At 43.7% G+C, this 22,070-nt stretch overlaps 1 protein-coding gene across 22 annotated transcripts in view; it reads right to left on the bottom strand.

Moving 5' to 3' along the window:
- Neb (nebulin) overlaps positions 1-20,384 on the bottom strand; it is a 184,403-nt gene extending 164,019 nt beyond the window's left edge. For 21 of the 22 annotated variants that reach the window (XM_075985243.1, XM_075985221.1, XM_075985227.1 and 18 more), the window contains exons 1-10: positions 20,293-20,384; positions 19,629-19,712; positions 18,908-18,972; positions 15,155-15,196; positions 13,377-13,577; positions 11,532-11,639; positions 10,991-11,095; positions 10,250-10,354; positions 9,513-9,617; positions 5,977-6,081 (exon numbers count right to left, since the gene is read on the bottom strand). In XM_075985243.1, coding sequence (XP_075841358.1) covers positions 5,977-6,081; positions 9,513-9,617; positions 10,250-10,354; positions 10,991-11,095; positions 11,532-11,639; positions 13,377-13,577; positions 15,155-15,196; positions 18,908-18,943 — 807 coding nt within the window. In that variant the 5' untranslated portion in view covers positions 18,944-18,972; positions 19,629-19,712; positions 20,293-20,384. The remainder of the gene's footprint in view (positions 1-5,976; positions 6,082-9,512; positions 9,618-10,249; positions 10,355-10,990; positions 11,096-11,531; positions 11,640-13,376; positions 13,578-15,154; positions 15,197-18,907; positions 18,973-19,628; positions 19,713-20,292) is intronic. The other variant, XM_075985222.1, reaches the window with a different exon arrangement.
- Positions 20,385-22,070: the final 1,686 nt, after the last annotated feature.

The raw sequence follows: 22,070 nt of genomic DNA, 5'->3' as shown, positions 1-22,070 counted from the left end.
GGGGCAGAAGGAAAAGAAATGAAGCAAAGACAAAATCCAAGAGCTGACAAATAGGAATTGAGGAATAGTGTGACATTAAATATCTTTACCAGGCTCATGTTAGGGTCTCCAATAATCTTGCAGTGTGGTCACCTTACACATCAAGAAAGTTGACTTGAGGGGAATAGAGAAAGCCAAGGAAGGACTATCTCTCTTTGCTGACTTTAGGGACTTAGAATTGAACCCCACATGTGGTGTGTGGAAGTTATCTCATAACTGAACCCAGGTATACTGTTGTGAACTTCCTTGACCCATGTATTCTTAGAACAGAATTAACCTAGCCAACCCCATATCTGGGCCCATGAGGCAAAGCTAGAGCAGGGTTAGAGCAATTCTCCTCCTTGGCTCATAGAGCTACGCTAAAGACATCATTACTGACTCTCAGGTGGCCTGTATCACCTATACCTCCACCACATTCTTCATAGAAATATAAAGCCCTTCTTTGTCATACCATCAGCACAAGCTCTAATGTAAAGAATCAATGTGTCAGAGTAAAAGGAAGTACAGTTTTCCCACAAATGTCCTATTTTCTATCTTCATAATAGTTAATATGCCAATTATTAGCAGCAATTTTTATACCTGTTCATTTTAGACCTCCATATCTTTAGTGCCTATGACTGAACACTGTCATTACCAAAGATTTGACTTAGCACACCAGCAATTCAAGTTTCTCAACCAAAAGGATGCAGGATTTTACACAGAACCCTGCTAGCAAGATGAAGCAAGATCACACGCTTTGTGTAACTATGACACTAAACAAATGAATGGTATAAAAATTATAATAATGACAATTTGATCATGAAGAAACTGAAGAAAAACTGTATGTGTGTGTGAGAGAGAGAGGAGACAGAGAAACTGAGTCCTGCTAAGACTCAGATTTGCCTTGTATACTGGGAAAACAGATGCAGGAGAATGTTGTGATAAAACCAGGCTCCATGGAAAGACCCTACCTTAATGAACAAAACAGAACAATAAAATATGGATTAGACTGATTTAGCTATCTTCCTGTGGTGGTTTGAATGAAAATGGCGCCTATAGGCTCATAGGGAGTGGCACTATTATGAGGGTGGCCTTGATGGAGAAAGTGTGTCATTGCAGGTGAGTTTTGACGTTTTGGATGCTCAAGCCAGGTCCAGTGTCCCTCTCTCTTCCTGCTGCCTTCCAATCCAGATGTAGAACTTTCAGCTACCTCTCCAGCACCGTATCTGCCAGCATGTCACCAGGCTTCCCATAATAATGATAATGGACTAAATCACTGGAACTGTAAGCCAGCCCCAATTAAATGTTTTCTTTATTAAGAGTTGCCATGGTCATGGTGTGCCTTCACAGCAACAGAAATCCTAAGTAAGACCAATTACTTGATGTGGGTGCTGTGGAATAACTCTCTTGTACACTGTAAAGATTTGTCACTCAGACTGGTATGATAAAAAGCTGATTGGCCAATAGACAGGAAGAAAGTAGAGGCGGAGCAACCAAACTAAGGATGCTGGTATGAAGAAGGGCGGAGTCAGAGGAGTTGCTGGCAGATACAGAGTGAGAAAGATGGGCATGCCATACTGAGAAAAGGTATCAAGCCCCTGACAAAGCATAGATAAGAAATATAGGTTAATTTAAGTGTATGCGTTAGCTAGTAACAAGCCTGAGCTATTGGTTGAGCATGATATAATTAATATTTAGTGTCTGTGTCTGTTAGTTGGGAGTGGCATGCAGGACAGAAACTTTGGTCTACACTTGGGGACTTGCCAAGACTGTCTGTAGAAGTACATCTAATCTTTTTGGGATTAGGCTTCTTAGGAGTCTGATAAATAAAGTACCCATAAATGTTAAAACTTCAGAAGTTCAGTTAGGACATGGTGGCAGGTAACTTGTAAAGAAGCACTTTAGAAGTCTGAGGCAAGGGAATCTTGTTAAAAACCAGCCTGGATTTCACAGTAAGACCCTGTCTCAACAAACCAAAACCAAACCAAATAAAACAATGAAAATATCCAAAAAATCAAAAGCAAAGAACAAAGCAGGACTTTGGAAGTCATCTCAGCTTTTATCATCTAGCATTTAAGTTGTCGTCATGGGGTTCTGGTTCTTTATGCGGAAACCCCAGGAAGCTCAAGACTTCGGGCAAAGGAATCAAACCTGATGCATCGCAAAGTCAAGACACAGAGATCTTTGTAGGATCAAGCTAAAAAGCAACGGATGCTCGTATTGGTCAACTCTTGGGTTATAACCGAGAAATAGGTACTGTGTGTATGGCTTGACTAATGAGAACTGAGAAGAGGTGCAATTCTCACAACAAAGGTAGACATGGGATTTAAAGAAGATAGTTAAACAAGAAGAGCAGAATACAGAATCATCCAGATGCCTCCTCCAAAGTCCCTCCTCCCTTCTGACCCTCCAGGAAGAAAAACCTGCTATTTCCTCCTGCAGCAGATCTGGCTGGGGATCCATCACTCACAGTCTGTTCCCAAGTCCTCCTGTGTTGGTCAGGGCTCCTCAGTGCATGGGAGTGGAGGTGGCTGGCTAACTGATGAGGAGGGTGCCCTTGTTCGCCTTTATGGGCAGGTAGCAAGGAGGTCAAAGGAACAGACTTCTAACAAGAAGAGTGGAGGAAAAGGCAGGCAGCATCCATGCGGGAAGACACATCAAGAGTCCAACATCCAAATTCCTGTCTGATCCTGAAGCTTTCTCCTTAAACTCCCCCCCCCCCACCCCCACTCTGCTGCAGCTGATCAATGATAGCCTGGAGGAAAGATGCGATTTAACTTTCCCTGCGACTTTCATTTAACAGAGAAAGAACATTGGGTCAGTTCTAAGCTCTGAATAGACTTTGTTGTGGGAGGTGACCACATGCTAGCAGGCACAGCAGTTGCTTCTCTGAACCGTAGCCCCTCCTAACCACCAGTCGGTCCAGGGAACTGGGCTACAAATTAGGCTCCCTGGTGTCTTGCTTAAACTCATGGCTTCACTTTCCAGATCGGCACCTGCAGGTTTTATGTGGTTATCAAATGGAAAGAATATGAATTGAGTTAATCACATCTCTTCTTTTCTATGTAGCTCCACACCGAGCCACCTGTTAGTTCTGTCCACAGAGAAGCTATCTTTCAGAGTACTGGGGGCATCATGATTGGATTTTTTTTTTATTGGCCACAGTTGGTCCAGAGTTGCTTTCATGTCTTTATATGATGCCTTATGGTGAAATCCAAAGGAGTCTCTCTAATTCTACCCAACAGAGTATTTCAGAAGATCCAAGCTCCATGCTATCTAGCAATGTGTTACTGCAAGATATATATATTTTTAAAGCATCCTAGATTCCACTGGAAATTACTGGAGGGAAGCAAAAAGGCACAGAGAAACAAAGGGACTTCCCAATGCTGTGTGCAGAATCCACTTCCCGGTCATGGTGAGTCAGTTCCCTCTCCTGGAATATCTGTTATAAGAATAATTCTCCTGGTCCACCTCAGTTAGAACCACAGAGCACACCTGAGCCTGGAAAGGGTGCTGGCATGAAGCTCAGGATTTTGGCAAAGACAAAGGCAAGAAAATACACTCTGAAAAGGATAGCAATGAAGGCTTAGAAAGAGAATGTAATGTCAATACAACCACAGCCAGCGTGTGATCTTCACCAGCCGAACAGGAGGCTGCAGGACATGGAAGATATGGTTGGCAAGGGTGGCTGTGTCAAGGGTTTAAATGTCTGAAATTGAGACAGTGGAGGAGACATTTTTAACCTCTTTGGTGGGAAAAGAGGATGTGGTGATACTGACATGGGGATCCAAGCAGCTTGACAGTGGGGAACAACTTGAGGGGAGCACCACAGAGAAGTCACCCTTGGCAGCCTAGACCTCTTGGTTGGATGTCTGGTCACTGGATGGACAGCTACAAAGAACAATACTTCTCTCTAGACAGGCTGGAATTTTGATGCACGGTAGATACTGAGAACTTGGAATCCGAGGAAATCTAAGATAAATCATGTCACCATGGCCAAATCCAGTGACCTTCATCTACAGCTGCTCTCCCTCAGCTCTTATTATTCTACAAGGTCAAACCCAGGTTGGCAACCCTTTCCACATAGCCAATAGTGTGTCACCCAATCCAACCAGAGTGTGCAGTCCAAAATACCTATTATGAAAGCTATCCCATAAGCCATATTTTTTTAAGGCGCAGAGAGACAGGTGGGAAGCTAACTTTAATATATTTTACTTAACTCAGGAGACCCAAAACACTACCATTCTAACGTGCAATTGGCATAAAAATGATGAGCGATTTTACATTCTTTTTAATTTCATAGTAAGCATTTAAAATCCAGTATATACTTCTGATGTGGAAGACTCTCGGTGTTAGGAAAATGAATACATGGATATTCCCTTCCAATTCATATGCTGGATCCTCAGCTCCTAAGGAGATGGCCCTTTCTTTTGATTTGCCATTTTCTGAAACTTTGAGAAGCCAAAGTCCACTGTTTAAGATTCTCTGCATATAATTTTCTATTGTAAATCCAAATACACTAAGTCTCTTTTTTCCCCCAAGTCACACTTGAAGTGCTCAGTTGTCAGGTTTGTGTAAAGTCTGCCACACTGAGAAACATAACTTGAGTTTTATTTGTAAGCCGAAACTGTTGGGAGGGGCGACTACAGAGAAGTTTGATAATCACTTTCTCCACACTGCATGCTCAGATTAAAGAAAGAGCTCCATCTGAACCGAGACATTCTTTAAATAAAAATCAAAAATAGATTAATTTTAAATGACCGCTTAAAGACAACTTCTTTTCCCAGAGTTAAACTGTCTTTCTGGTCCATCTTTTTTTTTTTTTCTGCTGTGAACACACCCAGCCGCCAGTCCATTATGCGCAATCCTCCCTGGGGGAAAAGTAGGTTGCTAGGATTCTCATTACTTTTACTATTCTTACCCTGAGTTTTACATTAAGCATTCTGAGAAATGAGGAGCTAAAAACACCGCAGAACAGACTGCATCGTTTATATCTTTTCTTTCTCCTCCTCTATTAAGAGCCCACATCTACCCCAAACCAACTAAACAACAACAAAAATAAGAACCCTGAAGTTAGCCGGGAGGTGGTGGTGCACGCCTTTAATCCCAGCACTCGGGTGGCAGAGGCAGGAGGATCTCTGCGAGTTCGAGGCCAGCCTGGTCTACAAGAGCTAGTTCTGGGACAGGCACCAAAAGCTACAGAGAAACCCTGTCTCGAAAAACCAAAAAAAAGAAAAAAGAAAAAGAAAAAAAAAAGAACCCTGAAGTTTAGCAAAAACCAGAAAGCAGAAGACCAAACTGAGTGTCAACTTTCAGAAGGGGGGAAAAAGCAGCCAGGTCCCAGAGAACGCATCCTTACTGGACCAATTTGCCACAGGACTTAGCCCGGCCTATATAACAGCCGAACACTTGTCTCTCCACATTCCTTGCCACAGCTGCGCCCTCCTGGACTACTCTGTTTGGCTAAATATAGGCAAAATAAGCAGCTTGTTAGGGCTCCAGATCTCTGAGTTGCTGGCCCCACCAGCGCCCACCGAGCTGTGTCTGAGAGCACACTCGCACAGTCTCGTGAGTTCATATCTCAGAGTGTGAGGGCAGAAACGGCACAGTGTCTCTCCCCGCCGCACGAGTTAAACCACAGCCTCCACAGAAGGAAGTGGAGTTAGGCCGTGACCTACGATTCTGTCTCAGAAATTAAAATGTCAAGTGGCAGTAAGCCATACGCTGTCTTATCAAGAACTGACTGTGACATTTAAACTCACTGAGTCATCAAGTTGGCTGACCACTGACATCATTGATGCTGATGGTGCATGTCCTGTTTTTTGGGGGGGGGGCACATGCAAAAATACCTCTAGTGCTTGCCATTCTTCTTCAAGCTCACCATCGGTTTCTCTCCCAAACGGCTGAAAAAAGCTGAGTAGGTTTCCAAGAGAGACAGGATCACCTCTAAGTGCGTACCTTGCTTACTTGGTTGGTTACTTTCTTGGCAAATTCTACATCAGGAGGATCAGGCAGAGACGTGAACTGAGTTTGCTGTTCAGTGAGTCCTTTTTTGTAGGCGATCTGTTAAAAATAAAAGGCAGGGATGTCCAGCATTTGAAAAGGAACCCCCCTTTTCATGTTCTCTGCAGTTGTTGGCATTTTAAACAAGGCCAATATCTGTTCTCTCAGTCTTTAATTGTCGTGCACCATCTAGCCATGACTGGTTTGCATGCCATTCACTTCTGTTTGTCTTCTCTTCTCTCAAGGATTCTTGGTCCTAGACCTATTTCTTTGCATCTGTCTTCGTGCCATCCTTGGTAAGGGCAAGTCTTCCTTTCACTGGCATCCTCAACCCTTAACCACATGCCTACTTAACAGCCTCCATTTTTGGACCAACCTAACTATAACTATAACTACAACTATATACATATGTGTGTGTGTGTGTGTGTGTGTATGTATGTATTCTTTGCCCAGGGTGCTGACTGGTTCAGAGGAAAATTACACACAATTACTGATGGGACAGTGCTAACATTGTCAGTGGGGTTAAGAAGGACATATGAGCAAAGTTTATGGGAGTAAATCTTGAAGCCACAACACCTAACTTGAACCCTATAGGTCATCTGCCCAGTTTTCTTCTCTGTGAACTGTGACTTGCCTGGGGCTGTGTGTCTAACATTCTATGACTTTATGATGTACAATCACCACTCTGTCTTCAGTGAAATTTGAATATCTCATGACGTGTTCAGATTCCTGGAAGCAGGTCTCAACCCAGCACTTCCGTAGGTCCTCAATAAACTCTATGCTACTCTGATTTTCTATTTTGTGGAGAAAGGAGAAGGCTTTACAGTTCAAGCTTATCTCTGTCCCTGTGGTTCTGACACCAAGGACAAGCAGCTCTCATAGGGCAAGGCTCCTGCACTCTCTGCCATTCCCTCACTTGCCTTTTGTACCAAGCTCCATCCATTGTTGCTACTATGTGTCACAGCTTCAATCTCTCCCCCTTTATACCTCCTTCCTTCCCAGCCTATAAAAGCTTCTATCATCTTAAAAGTCTGGTATGCATGAATCATGGACCGCTTCATCCATTCTTTCCTTTCTCCTTGTCTTCCTGAATCTTCTAACTAGAGGGAGGGGTCAGTCACTGACTCCAGCAGAAGTCCCAACTCGTCTGTCACAAAATACCTCTCATTCAACATGACAGCATTTTTATTTATAATAAAAAGGAATTCTTCAAGACCACAATCATGTTATACTTAACTAGGCCTAAGTATGTCTTTTAATAACATCGACCTAGTATCTGTAATAAAAGCTTTCACGAAAATCAAATTAACTGGGTTATAAAAGTTTTTTTAAATCACACAATATATATGAATTCCCATGTTTAATTTAAGTACATAAAAGCCTTATTTTAGGCAAAGGGCAGGTGGAATTTTCCATGACTTAGGGAAAGTCCTTAGGGAGAAAGTTGTATTCAAATAGAAGAAACGCTTAGTAAGAATGACAGCCTGTCAAAAACTGTCTGAGAAATCAGATCGCCAAGTCCTCGTATTTCAGGACCCATGCTCAGAGTCTACTTAGACTTCTGCACTCCCGATCAGTCTAAAGATATTCTTAGTCTTCAAAACTGTTTTCTCTGTATTTAGATAACAGGAAAACATAGTAAATAGTATTTAGAGAGATGCAGGAATAAGGTACAGAGAAAATGAGTGACTGTAACCTAAGCCTCTGGCTTGAAGGCTATGTGCCCACACAGTGGTATGTTCCATGGACAACAGCTTGCTCTGGTGTCTGAGCTAGGGACTGTAAAACTCATGTTGCTAACAATAGTATTAATAGCCACACTAGTAATGTGATACTTGGTCAGCAACAAAAATAAAAGCTATGTCCCAACTGCCAAGCATTGCAGAGTTAAGAGTGGAGATTTTACTTCATTGTTGTGAGTTCTTTCCTGTGTGTATTTCTGCAATATCTTAAAGGCAATTCTTAAATTTTATTTCATGGGTAAAGGAAGGTGTTCAGAGAGCATCTTCTTGGACACCTCTCTCTAGGCCTACATGACATGGCATTTCCAGATTCCCCTTCAGCTTCTCTGTGCCCTCATCTTGTGCTGGCTTCTTCCAGGTGTCCTGAATGTCCTCCAGGACTCTGACCTTGACTATATGCTCTTCCACACTTCTGTCATTTCTTGTCTTCAGCTATCACATTTATTCTGATGACTTTTAAACATTAAGTGCTTATCCTGATCTCACCACCATGAGGATCTCACACCCTCAATCTTTACTTTATCCATGGAATGTTCTGGTCCAAACGCTTTCCCTAATATTACAAGTCCGTTTTCTTTCTCCACAATACCTAGCTGTTTGAGCCCCCAGACCACCTGTGTGTGGTAATAAACCCCATCCCTCCATTCTCTCTTTTGTCTCCAGTATGCAGTGTCGCCAACACTTACTGTTACTATCATGGGATTCATTTCTTTTCCTTTGCTCCTTCTCCACTGCTAAGTCAGACACTGCGAGTACTCACAATTTCTAACGTTTCCTGCATCCAATCCATCGTCCTGAGTTTCTCCAGATTCTACCTTTGTCCCATTGTTTTCCTCATTTGCATCTTGTGCTGACTTGTTGCCCAAACTCTTATGTCATGCTGGGTTAAGGTCCTGCTCTAGCGATTTAATAAGCACCCTGCCAATGAGGCCCCCACTGTCCTTGTTCATTAGCACCCCAGACTCATGTCACTCTTTCCTCTTGATCAGAGAGGTTCTGCACCCAAAATGCGTTTTTTCGTCATTACCCAGCTCCCTGTCATTTCTTTTATGTGTGCTTCCTCACTGCAATGACTAGGTCATTCTGGTCCCTTTCTATCTTTGTTTGACATATAATGCTTTCCTCCTGCCAGCATGATAATAGACTTTCAAGGGAAAAGATGAAACTTTCATAGCCTGCTAGATATTCATATACAGCAAACTTCCAATAAATAGTTATTTATGACTTAGCCTCTTCTCAAGGGACCACCCAACAGACTCTCTCAGGTTTCCAGAGTCCCCAAGGGGAGGAGAGAAACATCCCGTTCAGGCTTGACTCGGATGGTGGGACAGAGTCCACCACAGGACAGCATTTGCTTAGTAAATTTGCAGAGGGAGGGATGTGATCCCAATGGTTGTTGTGCTTTCATTTTTTTATTTTTTTGTAAGAAATGACACTCTAGTGGCACAACACAACTTTAGCAGAGCCAAGAGGGAAAATGACACATGGTTTGGTGGGAAGAATGTTAGTCTTGGGATTTAAGTCCAGATTCTGCTACTACCGATGAGAATGTAGGTTTCTCACATAAAGGAATCGGGCTAAATTATGTCTAATATAATGTGCTAATAGAAACACATATAATAAGTTTTGGTTCTGAATGAAGTCCTCTGTAATAATACTGGATACTGGATCTTTTTTCAAGGACCTATGGACCTGGCTCAGGCTTTCCCCGACTCTACATTCAGATGGTACCAAGTGTGTATCACTTACGTCACTGAGCGCCTTCTGGGCCTGGGCGACCCTCCTCAGTTCCGGACTGTCATTATAGGGATAAAACAACCCTTTGTCTGCTTCCCAGTCTTCAGTGTACAGTTTCTAAATCAGAAAAGGGTAAAAAAAAAACACAATGAAAAAACAAACTATACTCACAGAAAATACATAATCTGAGCTTTTATGATGACATAAGGCACCAAGGACAAGGTGCAAACCAACATCAATGACATTCCTAAATAGCTTTTTCCTTTCCATACAATTTATGATATTTTTGTTAGTAGCTTGTTTTACTTCTGAAAAAAAATCTTATTTTTAGACATTGTCTTCTGTCTGTGACTTTACCTGTCTTCTACCAAAGGAACAGAAAATATTTTCCCCAACTTCTGTCATAAAACAAACTTCTAATTAGAGTGACAGCCGGGGGCATCCAAAGCATGACTGACTTTTTTTTTTTTAAATGATGCTTTATCAATTTCCTCATCAGTTCTCTGGTGTCTTAATTCTCTCCATGTTATGCTCTCACCCACGGGGTTGCTCCAATTCTCCAGGTACTTTCAGCCAGTCTGCCCAAGAGTCTCCCTCAACAGGACCTGAGGGTCCTCCCTGCCAAGTTCTAGCCCTGTACAAGCCCCAAGGCTGTTCCCCCAAACACCGAGAAACTGTCCCAAGTTGTCAAGAGTTCAGCAGTGCGGCTCGAAGTGTGCGGTTGGACATTGGAAAGAGCTAGACCTCACCTTACTGAACATGGCTGTGTTCTTAATGGCTTGGACAAGTTCAGGGGCATCAGGGGGAAGCAGGTACTTATCCTTGGTGTCTTCCCAGTTCTGCTTGTATAAAACCTGGAGAGAAAAACAGATGGACCATGGCTTGACCTGTTATCCCAGGTAAGAGGATTTAGAGAGCAGGTGGAACAGTGAAGGTGTGGCCTCACGCAAAAGCTGCTGAAGGCTACCAGGAAAATGCTGACCACGCCAACATGCCAGGACACCTTGTCAGCATTAGGAAGCTTTCGCAACAAACAAACCAACCAATAAAAACAAAACAAAAAAACCCAGAAACTTAAATTTGAAAAATACTTTAGGATTCCGATTTTCAATTGATTTCTTTCAAAGGTTGCAAGCAGTCAATGAATTCAATTTTCTTTTGTCTTACATGACATCTATTAATTAGCTGACCACATGTGAAATTTGGAATATTTTCATAAAAATTCCATATTCTAAATTCCTCAAAAAATAAGACATCAGGACTGCACGCTTTGCAGTTCCGTCCCCCGCACCCCACCACCAACTGCCTTTAGGGTAGCAAGTGTCTCTTCAGGCAGGCAGGTCAAGAACTTTTCACTCCACCCCAGCCATCTATAGGCCGCTTCAGTCCTCTGTGAGTGGCAGCGTGGCCCTCAATCCACCTCTAAGACACAATAAAGCGGGCTGCGCACGCTGTTGAACACCCCAGCACCGCCCACAACGTGGCCTCACCTTGCTGACTTGCTGCGACACTTTCTTTGCATGTTCAATGTCTTTTGCTTTTTCGTCCACGTGACAGATAGTTTTTGCAACATCTCCATCCATTCGATACTTAACCTGCAGAAACAACACATGTCTGAAAGTCCTGACAATCGTGGACACGTATCTAAGCCTGTTGTAACCCAATGGCTGTATTTCTGCATCTCAAGGCACTTTAGCTAGGAGGATCCACAGGGCACCTGTGTGGACTACTTGTCTGCACAGCTGGCTGAATTTCCAGCTTGAGGTTTCTCCGCCTTGCTGTATTCTATGTGGAGGACCTCCATGAGTCGGAACACAAATAGTCCCCTCTTTGATTGTTAAGCCAAGCTTTTCAAAGTCTCTCTGGGTTCATTTGCAACAAATACAGTTCATGATTAACACCGTCTGTAGATGTCTGGACTTGCTCAGAGTAATCTGACTCCTCATTCCCATGATGCTTAGAGCCCCAGGACCCCAGAGCTAGGCATACTTCCACAATACCTCCCTCTTCTACTTTAGGGATGCAGCCTACCTCACTGAGTTGATCCTGTACTTTCTTGATTCTGCGAAGTTCTGGAGTATCACTTGTGATAGCATATGGCTGTCCCTTTGCTTTCTCATAGTTCTCTTTGTATTTATTCTGAAAAGGATACCAGATATTAGTCTGGAACGTGACCAGACAACAGCAGAGAGTTCAGGCAACACACACATTTCCCCATCTGATTTTTCCTTAAATCCTCCAAATCCTCACAATTATCAGTTGTGACATCTTTCATTCTACCCCACATCCTTTCAGCAAAACCTAAAATAGATCTGTTAATTGTCCCCCCAATCATGCTAGGATCCTGAGGACTTGTTACAGACAATTGTCTTGGATATGCCCTAAAATAATTCTCTTGGGTTTTTTTTTGGTTGCATACATAAACAAAAGCCTGGATATCAATTATTCTAGAAAATGAGATAATTCTGAAAAGATTTAATTGCTAATACAATGCACAACTACTCAGCTCAGAAGCTGCGTGCAGCTGAGCTGCAGTGGTTACCCAGCTGCGATGCCAGCTGAATTAATGGGAAGCCTGAACTCTAGAATATTTCACAATGGAATGCAAATTTATCACCTCTGCCAGCTATACCATGGATCCTTGCTTTGGTAAGAATCTGCATCACTTGTAATTAGCAAGGCCTGAAAGAGTACTCGTGAGCAGCCAACAATTGGAATTACACTGCTGATTCAGACACTAACCACTGGCAAACTGGGGGAGGGAGGCTTGCCAACAGTCCACTCAGAATATCATAAGTTCTAGGTTCATAATGTCTGAATTAATGAGATTATATGGCAATAAATTAATGAGGTAATTTTGCCTTTACTGAACGCTGTAGCCAGGAGGCAAGAAAGTCTTGTTTAGAATCCTACATGTGAGATCATTCAAGGATTCGAATGAGAAATTTACTCCACAGTCTCCAGGAGTTAACACAATCAACACTGAATCTTTAGAGGTCAACCAGACACAGAAGCGTTAGGTGACAGTTTTGGTCCCACCCAATGCAGCGTCCCCCTGAACTATAACCATTCGCCTCCTCATGCCTCCGGAGCACATATAATCAAGCTTCACGGAGAGACCTTAGCCTCCCATGGAAATTGACGACTCAGATCCGCTGAAACAGATGCATCTCTCTGGCAGTCGCTGTAAGTCCCATTGTCGTGGGACCGTAAGGGACAGAGAGCGCTGACTCTTCAGTCATTCTCTGGCTGGGGTGCCTGTGGGAACACCTGGGCAGTTTTAAAAACTCCTCTTGCACAGGCCCAAGCCTTGTACCACTAAACAAACGTGCCGTGAGCACCAGTAGGTTAAAACATTAAAGGTACAGTGGCGCTTAAAATCCGTGGCCCTGGGCTACCCTCAAACACTCTGTTGCTCGGTTTCAGATGAGTTTAGTCTGAGCTCGGTCTTTGAATTACAAGTTTTTCACCCATCACCATGTAGGAATCTTTTGTACAGCTGGTAGCTCTAAGAGACTGTTCCCCTTAGGCACAATCTCACTATATGACTTAGCGTCTATGAACAGACTTTCAGTAAATAAATAAAGAAGTAAAATATTTATGTTTGTGGTTTCATTGCTCTGGATGGGCTATGCAGCAAGTATTGTATAATCAGGCTCCCGTATATCTTCCAGTAATGAGGATTTGTCTCAATGCTGCAATGGCATGGGTGAATTACTCAGAAATTCCACAGTCCCACACAAAAGACACATTTCGACAAATGAGTTGTGTTTCCTACAAGACTGAAAAACAAAATCAGCCAGCATCTCAGAGCTGGTTAAAATCAGTAACTTCTCCATCACATAACCAGCATAGGAGGTGGTGCTCAATACTTACTGAGCTGAAAAGATCCTGCATTTTCTGACTGTGTTCAATGTAGGGGGTCATGAACTTGGAAGAGTCCACCTTCTTTCGGATGACCTTCTTCCGCTCCATCGGTTTTGCCGGTTGCGGCTGCACCAGCGCTGGGGTGGAAGGCTCCGATTGACCATAGTCAGATGTTCTGGTCGTTGTAGTTTCATAGACTTCTGTGATTGTCTGAAAATGAAACACGGATATGAAGTAAACACCAATACCATGACCTTGGTGTATACTGCTCCAATGTCAATCACATCGACCTTCCTGGTGTTGTTTTTCCAGTCACAAAGCCAGCCAAAGCATGAAGCTGCACACAATGTCCATACATCCATTCAAAGACATTTAACAGACGTCAGCCTGGATAGATTGTGACATCACCTGTAAACTGTATTTTCAGTGAGCTAGTCAAATACCTCAGGACTGCATAAAAATTACAAATAAAATCATCTTAATCGTGTTTTCTTAAGTGAGTTTGGCTGTAGCTCTACAGTAGACCACTTGCTTAGCATGTACAAGGCCCTATGTTCCACCACCAGCACCATTAAAATAAAACAAAACAATAGGAATCTTTTCAAGTTGTCTAGATCAAGAAAAAGCAAATGTGAATGAGTAGTGAAATATTAAAAATAACGCTTGAATTCTTGATATTCTTTTAAGTAAATAAGAGAGCAGTTGCATTTTCTATAGCATTAGTCATTCTGTATAGTTCGAGACAAAAAAAATTAATCATATCAATATTATAAGTATTAGTCTTTTGGATTAGCTCACTACTGTGAATTAGATTTCCCCTCACACTGGCGGACCAGAACAATGGTGACAGCATAGTAGACAATTGTCCGCTCCACAGTCTTGTCTTTCCAATTGTCTCTTAGAGCAGGCTATTACGGAAAAACTAAGACTCAAAGTTTGAATGTAGTCCAAGGTTAGAAACATGGCAGGTATACAAGGAGGACAAGCAGCAGAAGTTCCGATGCCCTGTGTAAGATCATGTCCTTCGAGGCAAAGATCTCCGGTCCCAAGGGCAGAATTCTAGCATCGGTGTGGGGAAGAGAAACCGGCTAAGGCAACTGTTAACTTGACGAGTCCCACTGTAACTGACGGCACTCCGCCTCTTATTTCTAAAGTGTGACTCACTGTGAGAAGCCAATCAAACCACCAATGCAAGTTTTTATCCAGTCCCAGGCTCCTTGAGCAAGCTGCAGAGTTTGCCACTTTTACCAGTATTTGTCAGACTCAAAGAAAAACAACTCTTCACTGATAATAAAGCATGGGGCTGGGGGATTCCCAAATTGGAATTGTTACAAAACTGCCTTCTCTTGGGATTCCTAAAGTGGCATGTCACTAAGTTATGGGGGACAATGCCTTGGGAGCAGCGCCCAAGGTGGCAGCGACCTTACCCTACAAGTTACAATTCCATGCAATTCAATGGCTAGACTGTGCCAATCAGAAGTCCAAGGCATCCTCCTGTGGCAGTCTAGGAGACAGGCAGCCACTGATGTGCCCTTCATTCGCACCATCTATACAAAATTGCTGCGTGAGCTGCAGCGAACCATTCCTTGCCATCTTGCATAAAGCAGAGCATAAAGACGGTGAGTTAGCCTGCCAAATGCATGGTCTGCTCTTTTACCACCAGCTTCCAGGCACAGGCAGGCAAGTGAGCTTCCCTTTCTCCATCTTTCTGGCTCCCAGAGTAGGAGAGGAAAAAGAGGCTCTTTTCTAAAGAGAAGCAGTCCATGTGCACGTGGGCCGAGTCTTACCTCTCCTGGCACCTCTTCGTAAACTGTCTCCTCCGTGTAGTACTGTAGACAGAGCACAGGGGAGGAGGGGGGGTTAATGCGACAAGCAGAGCAGCCCACAGTCAGCCCTCCTCTGCCTCTGCTGACCCTGGCTTCCCGGGCTGAGGAGGCAGGAAGGAAGGGGGTGAGGGTCTGTCCATATTCTGGGGCCCACTGTCACTTAGGAAGGCCAAGGAAAGCTAAAGTGGACGTGTCAGGTCTAAGAAAAAGGTGCAAGGTGTCCAGCAAGGAGAGCGGTCTGAGGAGCCTGTAAGCACTGGCAGCTATTTTCCTAGGGGCAAGAAACATCTGTCCCTTATACTTTCTGTCCTAGTCTGCTTTCTGTTGTCCTAATCAACACCACAATTAAATAAATAAATAAATAAAAACTGCTTTATTATTTTTTTATTATGTATACAATAGTCTGTCTGTGTGTATGCCTGTAGGCCAGAAGAAGGTACCAGACCCCATTACAGATGGTTGTGAGCCACCATGTGGTTGCTGGGAATTGAACTCAGGACCTTTGGAAGAGCAGACAATGCTCTTTAACCTCTGAGCCAGCTCTCCAGCCCATTAAAGCAGTTTAGGGAGAAAAGGATGGATTTGGCTTACATGTCCCAGACAGTCCACCCTCAAGGGAAATCAGGGCAGGAAGTCAAGCAGGAGCAGAGGCATATACCATGGAGGAACGCTACTTTGATGTGCTCTTGGGTAGCTCTCAGACCGCTTTCTTCTACAACTCAGGACTACCTGCCCAGGGCTGGCTCTGCCCACAGTAGACTAGGCCCTTCCATATCAAGCATTAATCAAAAGAATGCCCTGCAGACTTTCCTACCAAACAATCTGACAGGGCAATTCCTCAACTGTGGTTCCCCTCTTCCCGGGTGGCTCTACTTCGTAGACAAAAACAGCCACAATATTTGAGAGAATCTACTTAAGAAAAGGGCACAGTAATATTCTGTGGACGCTATGTGTGCAAAGAGAAACTATGCTAGGACTCACTGTCCACTAATTATAAAAACAAAACAGAAGCCTCCCGGGAGCAAATTGTATTAATAGTTGCGTCTCCGTTATTCCCGTCTTCCCCGGACTACTAGAGTCCTGTGGAGTGATGGCCACCCCTTTTCAATAAAGTATAGCCTGCATCCGGTTCACCATTGTCTTCCTGCGCCCACTGAACAACAGATGACTTCACTAGCCAAGCTGGGGTGGCCTCTCTGTGGGAAGGAAGGAGGGGCGCTAAGGTGACCACTGGAGAAGGTTGTGGGAAGGAAGGGGAGAGAAGAGACTCCTCAGAGAATACAGGGCTGTGAGTTTGCTACTGGGCCTGCAGCCTGGTTCTGAAACCCACTCTAGTTTCATTCCCTGACATCACGAGCAATAAATAGAGAGGAACTGGCTGACATTTTGTCTCTGGTGCCTAAGGAGAGTGGAATCCGGCCCGAGGCTCACCCAGCTCTGCTGGGCAAAAAGCAGGAACGGCTCCTGCAGGTCAGCGCACACAAGAGAGGGATGAAATGGAAGCAGCTGGCTCAGTTTTCTCAAGTCGAGAAAAAGCATGGAACTTCATGCTTCTTTTCTTTTACGCTGACACTGAAGCATTGTGGGTAGGGATGGGTACAAGGATGCAAAATTTTCCTCAGTGCCCTACTTCCTTTTGTCCCTAGTTCGGCAGGCTCTCATTGCCACAGGGCATCTACCTAGTCACCAAGGTTATAGCTATATAAAGCTCACCTAATGTCTCCTAAGCTTGTACTTACTTCCATGGAAAATGTAATTTTTGCGTGTACATATTTTTATGTATAGCAATAAGCAGGACAGAGGAGAGCTCTTTTACCCCTGTGACTGCACCACAGGACAAAGGCCATTTATACACTTTAAGAGATATTGTTTGGCACTGAGGGCAAATGGAGCCATTCCCCTGGTCACACAGACCTTGAGTAGCCTACAAAGAAATATTAAACTACAATAAATGACTCCCATCAATTTTAGATTTTCCTAGCATGCCAGCAGAAGCAGCTTTTGTGAGCAGCGCAGTTTCGCCTTTAGTGGATCTCACCATTGGGAAATCAATCTTGGAAAGAAGCTCACAAAAAAAAAAAAAAGCAACATTGTTCAGGGACTTAGCATTAACTTGAACGTTAAATCTTATTTCTAAGAGTTATGCTGCTAATTGGACTCCTTTCTCCTTCTACGTTTCAGTCTGTATAGACAGAGCCAGCAAAATGTTATTTCAGGTAGCCAAGACCCCTAAGAGATACATATTTGAGGCTGGCTATTGTTTCCGGGACACTTCTCTTGAATCTGCCACTCCCCCATTTTTGTGATCTTTTTCTGAAACCAAAGAGACAACGGTTCAACATTCCCCGAAAGGCACCTGCTGGTCAGACCAGCAGTAGTAATGGGAACAGAATGGCAAGGATGGAAATGCCTGAAACAGCCCCTTCCCTTTGTGAGACTGGTTGCCTCAAGCAAGGCTGATGCTAGGCACGAGGGCCAAGGTCACACAAACACTTAAGAAAAGCAAGGCGTAGTTCAGCTGGAGGCCTCGAAAGGGTTCCTTTCGTTATCACAGTAGGAAAGAAATTAATCATAATTATAACTTAATTTATAGTGTGTTTAATAGGCTAGTTCTGACTTTTAGGAACCTACATTAAAATGTGCATGAGTGATGAACTTATCTATGAGAGGATTAGCCATCAGTATACAAGTATACTACATCTGTCAGATACATTCTGGTTTTTATATGTCCCAGGTAATTTTATTTATAGAACAAAAAGTTTTCTTTGCCTACATAAAGACCGATTAGCAAGGGTAAATTTTGGCATCTCCATCCCACGTTTTGTTGGGGGCAGTCATTAAAAATGAACACTGATTTTCAGCCATTGAGATGGCTGTTAACTGGAACTTTCTAGGCAGACTCAGTTTCTTAGCAACGTTTTCGCGCAGATTAGCTGCAAGCCTTTGGGTTTCTGGCCTCGAACATAACGCTGAGGGCAAGAGCAGATAAGGAAAAGTAATAACTGATTACAGCAATGAGATTCTAGTGTGGAACACGCAATTATTCTGTAAAACCGCCAGGTGGCCACCAACAACTGGGGGGGGATGTTTTCAAGATAGCTGCTGTGGTCTTAGTGCTCAGGCAGGATTCAAAAGCTAGTCTTGTCTGTTTGCTTAAATATGATGGCGTCAAGGGGAAAGATGCTCTAGCTGTAGCTGTGACCTTCATGAATCCACACATGTATTATGGTATTTATGATCGTGGGCGCACACGCACGCATACACACATATGTGCACACGCGCCTGGCTCATAGATAGCTGTTCCTGTGTATAGCACACTCCCCTATGCCAGTCGACTGGAAGCAGAAGTTGCCCATTCCCTATCTCCTGGTACAGATGCTGGGAAGAATGCCCTGTGATCACCAGCCTTGGAGGTTGGAAATCCATCGGTTTTAGAAGGCAAAACCGACCCGCACCCATACCCTGGCTTCCATTTGTCTGTCGCTGTTTGTGAAGGTTTTTTGAGCGTTTAAGAAAAAGTAAAACTGGGAAATAGTGGCATTTCCTTCCCTTCTCGGTCTCACAACCTTACTGTCAAATGGAACAAAAAATACACCTTTCTTGCCTTTTAACAGTGACTCTTTGGGAAGTTACAATAGATGATTTTTTTTATAACATTTGCCCACTGGCTGTGGCTGTCACGTACACACATTGCTGCCGAGCGGCCTTCCTTACCTCTATCACCTCCTCGTATTCCTCCTCGTCCGCCATTTTTCCAGAGTAGTAGCGGCACCTACAAACTGCCCATATTCCATACAAATGAAAGTATATTAGCATTTTCTTACAACGCCATAAAAGAATTGTAAAACAAGCCAGCCCACACAGTTATATACTTTTGTGTGCTAAGGAGCATTTAAACAGGCTACCAACAGGAGCCTCAGCCTCCCCCTCCCTAACTCCCTCAGTGATAGGCTGAGCACCGCTACCCGTACAGAGTTTACTCAGTTTAAGTTTTAAAAGGAAGCGAGAGGCCGGGCGGTGGTGGCGCACGCCTTTAATCCCAGCACTCGGGAGGCAGAGGCAGGTGGATCTCTGGGAGTTCGAGGCCAGCCTGGTCTACAATAGCTAGTTCCAGGACAGGCACCAAAGCTACAGAGAAACCCTGTCTCGAAAAACCAAAAAAAAAAAAAAAAAAAAAAAGGAAGCGAGGCAGTATGGACCCCAGAGATGGAACTGAAATGACCAAAAAAAAAAAAAATATTTTCAAGCAATTTTTTTTTTTGTGCAAAAGGAGCGTTAGTGTGGCTTTCAAATAGTTGGAATTTTGCCTCATAAACTCCAAATTCTAGGAAGGCTAACTTAGTATTCTGCCTCCATCTAGAATGCTGTGTGCAGCATATATTATTAGAACATGTAGAATAAATCTGCCTATAATTTTAAAAATAAAAGTAGAAACCTCACGGCAATGGGGTTATTTTCTTCGGAAAATCATTGGTTTCCGTGGATATTTTTTTTTCCTTTCTGTAGCTCGTGTGCAAGCCTGAAAATAAAAAAACAAAACAAAACCCGCATTGGTTGAGGTGCACGCAATCTTGCCAGTCTCTGGCCTACATTTCTAATTCAGGAACTAGGGAAAGGCTGAAGGCCCTTGGGCCTGACGCCAGGCAGTGGCCGCTCCGTACAAGCCGGGTGATGTCTGAGAGCAGCTGTCCCTCTCCTAGAGACGCTTGACTGTAAACCAACACCCGGGGTGGCTGGTTTTGTTAAGCTAGCGAAACGGCTGGTCCTTCTGAGGCGAAGGAAACTCTGTAGGGTGAGATAAATATAGGAACACTGACCATAGAGAGCCTTCTTCATCGGAATATACTTACAACAAAAATGAAAAAGAAAGTTGGTGTTCGACCAACTCGGTCCAGCAATAACTGGTGAGGGCCGAAACGAGTCTGCTAATCCACACGCGCCGTGTCAGAGAGAACTAACGGGGTCTTCCTAGCCATGTCTCGTCACTGTTTCCCCCAGTTAGGTACTCAAAACTTTGGAAAATAATTCAAGGAGAGTCATGGAACATAGTCTCAGGAGAACATTCCAGAAGAAGACAAAAAAAAAAAAAAAGGCCTTACCTTCGAGCTACGCGAATTAACCCTTGGCCAGCAGCAAATCCTCTCCCAGCTCTCCCCTCCTGAGAAGCCCAGGCAAAAGCCACCCCGGTGCCTGCGCTCCCAACTTATCATGTGGCGGGAGCGGCCAATCAGATCTCGCGTTGCTCAAATTTCAGAAGCTAAATATACTGGGTGATGTGCAGACCACCTGTTTTGTCAATTCCGCTAAAGGAGAAAGGGTAACAAATTGCTAGCTTAGAACTATCCAAATGCCACGGAATTTTACCTAACCGCCAATCTGATAGTCAAGTTCAGGCTTAACTCACCATTTTCTGAAGCCGTGTTCAAAGTCCCACTTGTACAAAATGGTTTAGACTAGGAACTAAGAGGGACTTGGAGGCCATGACGCTTCTGTTTCTGGCTTTACACCACCTCATCTTCACAGATATCCATAGGATTCTTTCGGACTGTTCACTTCGGAAGGACAGCTCATGCTCTCACCGGTGTGGCTGTGTGAGAACCTGAGGAACACCGTCCAGGAATCATCAGGCTGACAGAAACAAGGCTTTTTTTTTTTTTAATGCAATGCAATTATAGGTGACAATACTTGGTTGTAACCCTAGATGACATATCCCCAAGTGTAATCAGAGTTTGACCTCATTGATTTCCTGGTTCTAAGGCAGGGGGCATGGCCAGTGGTGTTCAATTTCTCCTTCTCCTGGTTGCCCAGCTGCTGGGGTTACCAGCTTCCCCTCTCCGCGGTAATCGAGTTTCTGATTTCTTTTTTTTTTTTTTTTTTTGGTTTTTCGAGACAGGGTTTCTCTGCAGCTTTGGAACCTGTCCTGGAACTAGCTCTGTAGACCAGGCTGGTCTTGAACTCACAGAGATCCACCTGCCTCTGCCTCCCGAGTGCTGGGATTAACGGCGTGCGCCACATTTCTTATTGACTCCCCATCTTCTGGAAGCAAAGCGTGGATGCTGGCCCCATAGGTTGGCCATTATGAATGGCAAACACAGGTCCATTGGAAGTCAGGAAATTACTACTACAGCAGGAGAAAACGATGTCCTGCTGGGCAGTTCACAGTGTAAGACATTTCCTTTGTACAGAATCATCTAACAGCTGGCCATGGTGGGAGGCCCAAGCCTTCCATCTAAACACTCGGGAAGGAGATCAAGGGCTAGCCTAGACTATGTGAGACCATGTCTCAAAAACAAACAACAAAGCCCCAAATCAGAAATAGATCAAAACAACAAAATCCCACTTAACTTTCTTAAAGCTTGCTGTGTCCCTCATTCTTATTCTGCCTTTGATCGTAATCTACTGTTTTGGGCTACCAAGAGTTCTGTCTCTCCTCATACAAAGCGCATAGTTGTAAATGCAAATAGAACAAGAATGTATTTGTCTCTGGGCTGCTTCTGATCCGAGGCTTCCACCCCAGAGGTCTCCTCATTGACACCAATCTTACTGCAGCAGCTTTTTGAGTGGAATATTACAGAGCCATCTAATGCTCTGAGGATCTTTACTTCTCCATCTTTGCTGCATGATTTGTGTGACAGAAAATGATATTTAATCTCTCTTTGTCATCTTAACTAAGTACACTAGCTCATCTCATGTGGACTCATGAATCTTTTTAATTTATTTATTTGTTAAACATTTCTGCCTCCTTCCCACCACCGCCTCCCATTTGAGCAAGGGATATCTGTGTAATGTGAGATCACTCACTTGGTGACCGTAGACTGGAAACACAGCTTGCTTATTCAATATATACTAGAGAGAGAAATATAGTAAATCTATGAGT

This window comes from Microtus pennsylvanicus, chromosome 9 (assembly GCF_037038515.1).
Source record: "Microtus pennsylvanicus isolate mMicPen1 chromosome 9, mMicPen1.hap1, whole genome shotgun sequence".
In the NCBI taxonomy this organism is placed as follows: Eukaryota; Metazoa; Chordata; class Mammalia; order Rodentia; family Cricetidae; genus Microtus; species Microtus pennsylvanicus.
The sequence above is the reverse complement of the archived record's forward strand: the minus strand, read 5'-3'. Positions and strand labels throughout refer to the sequence as shown.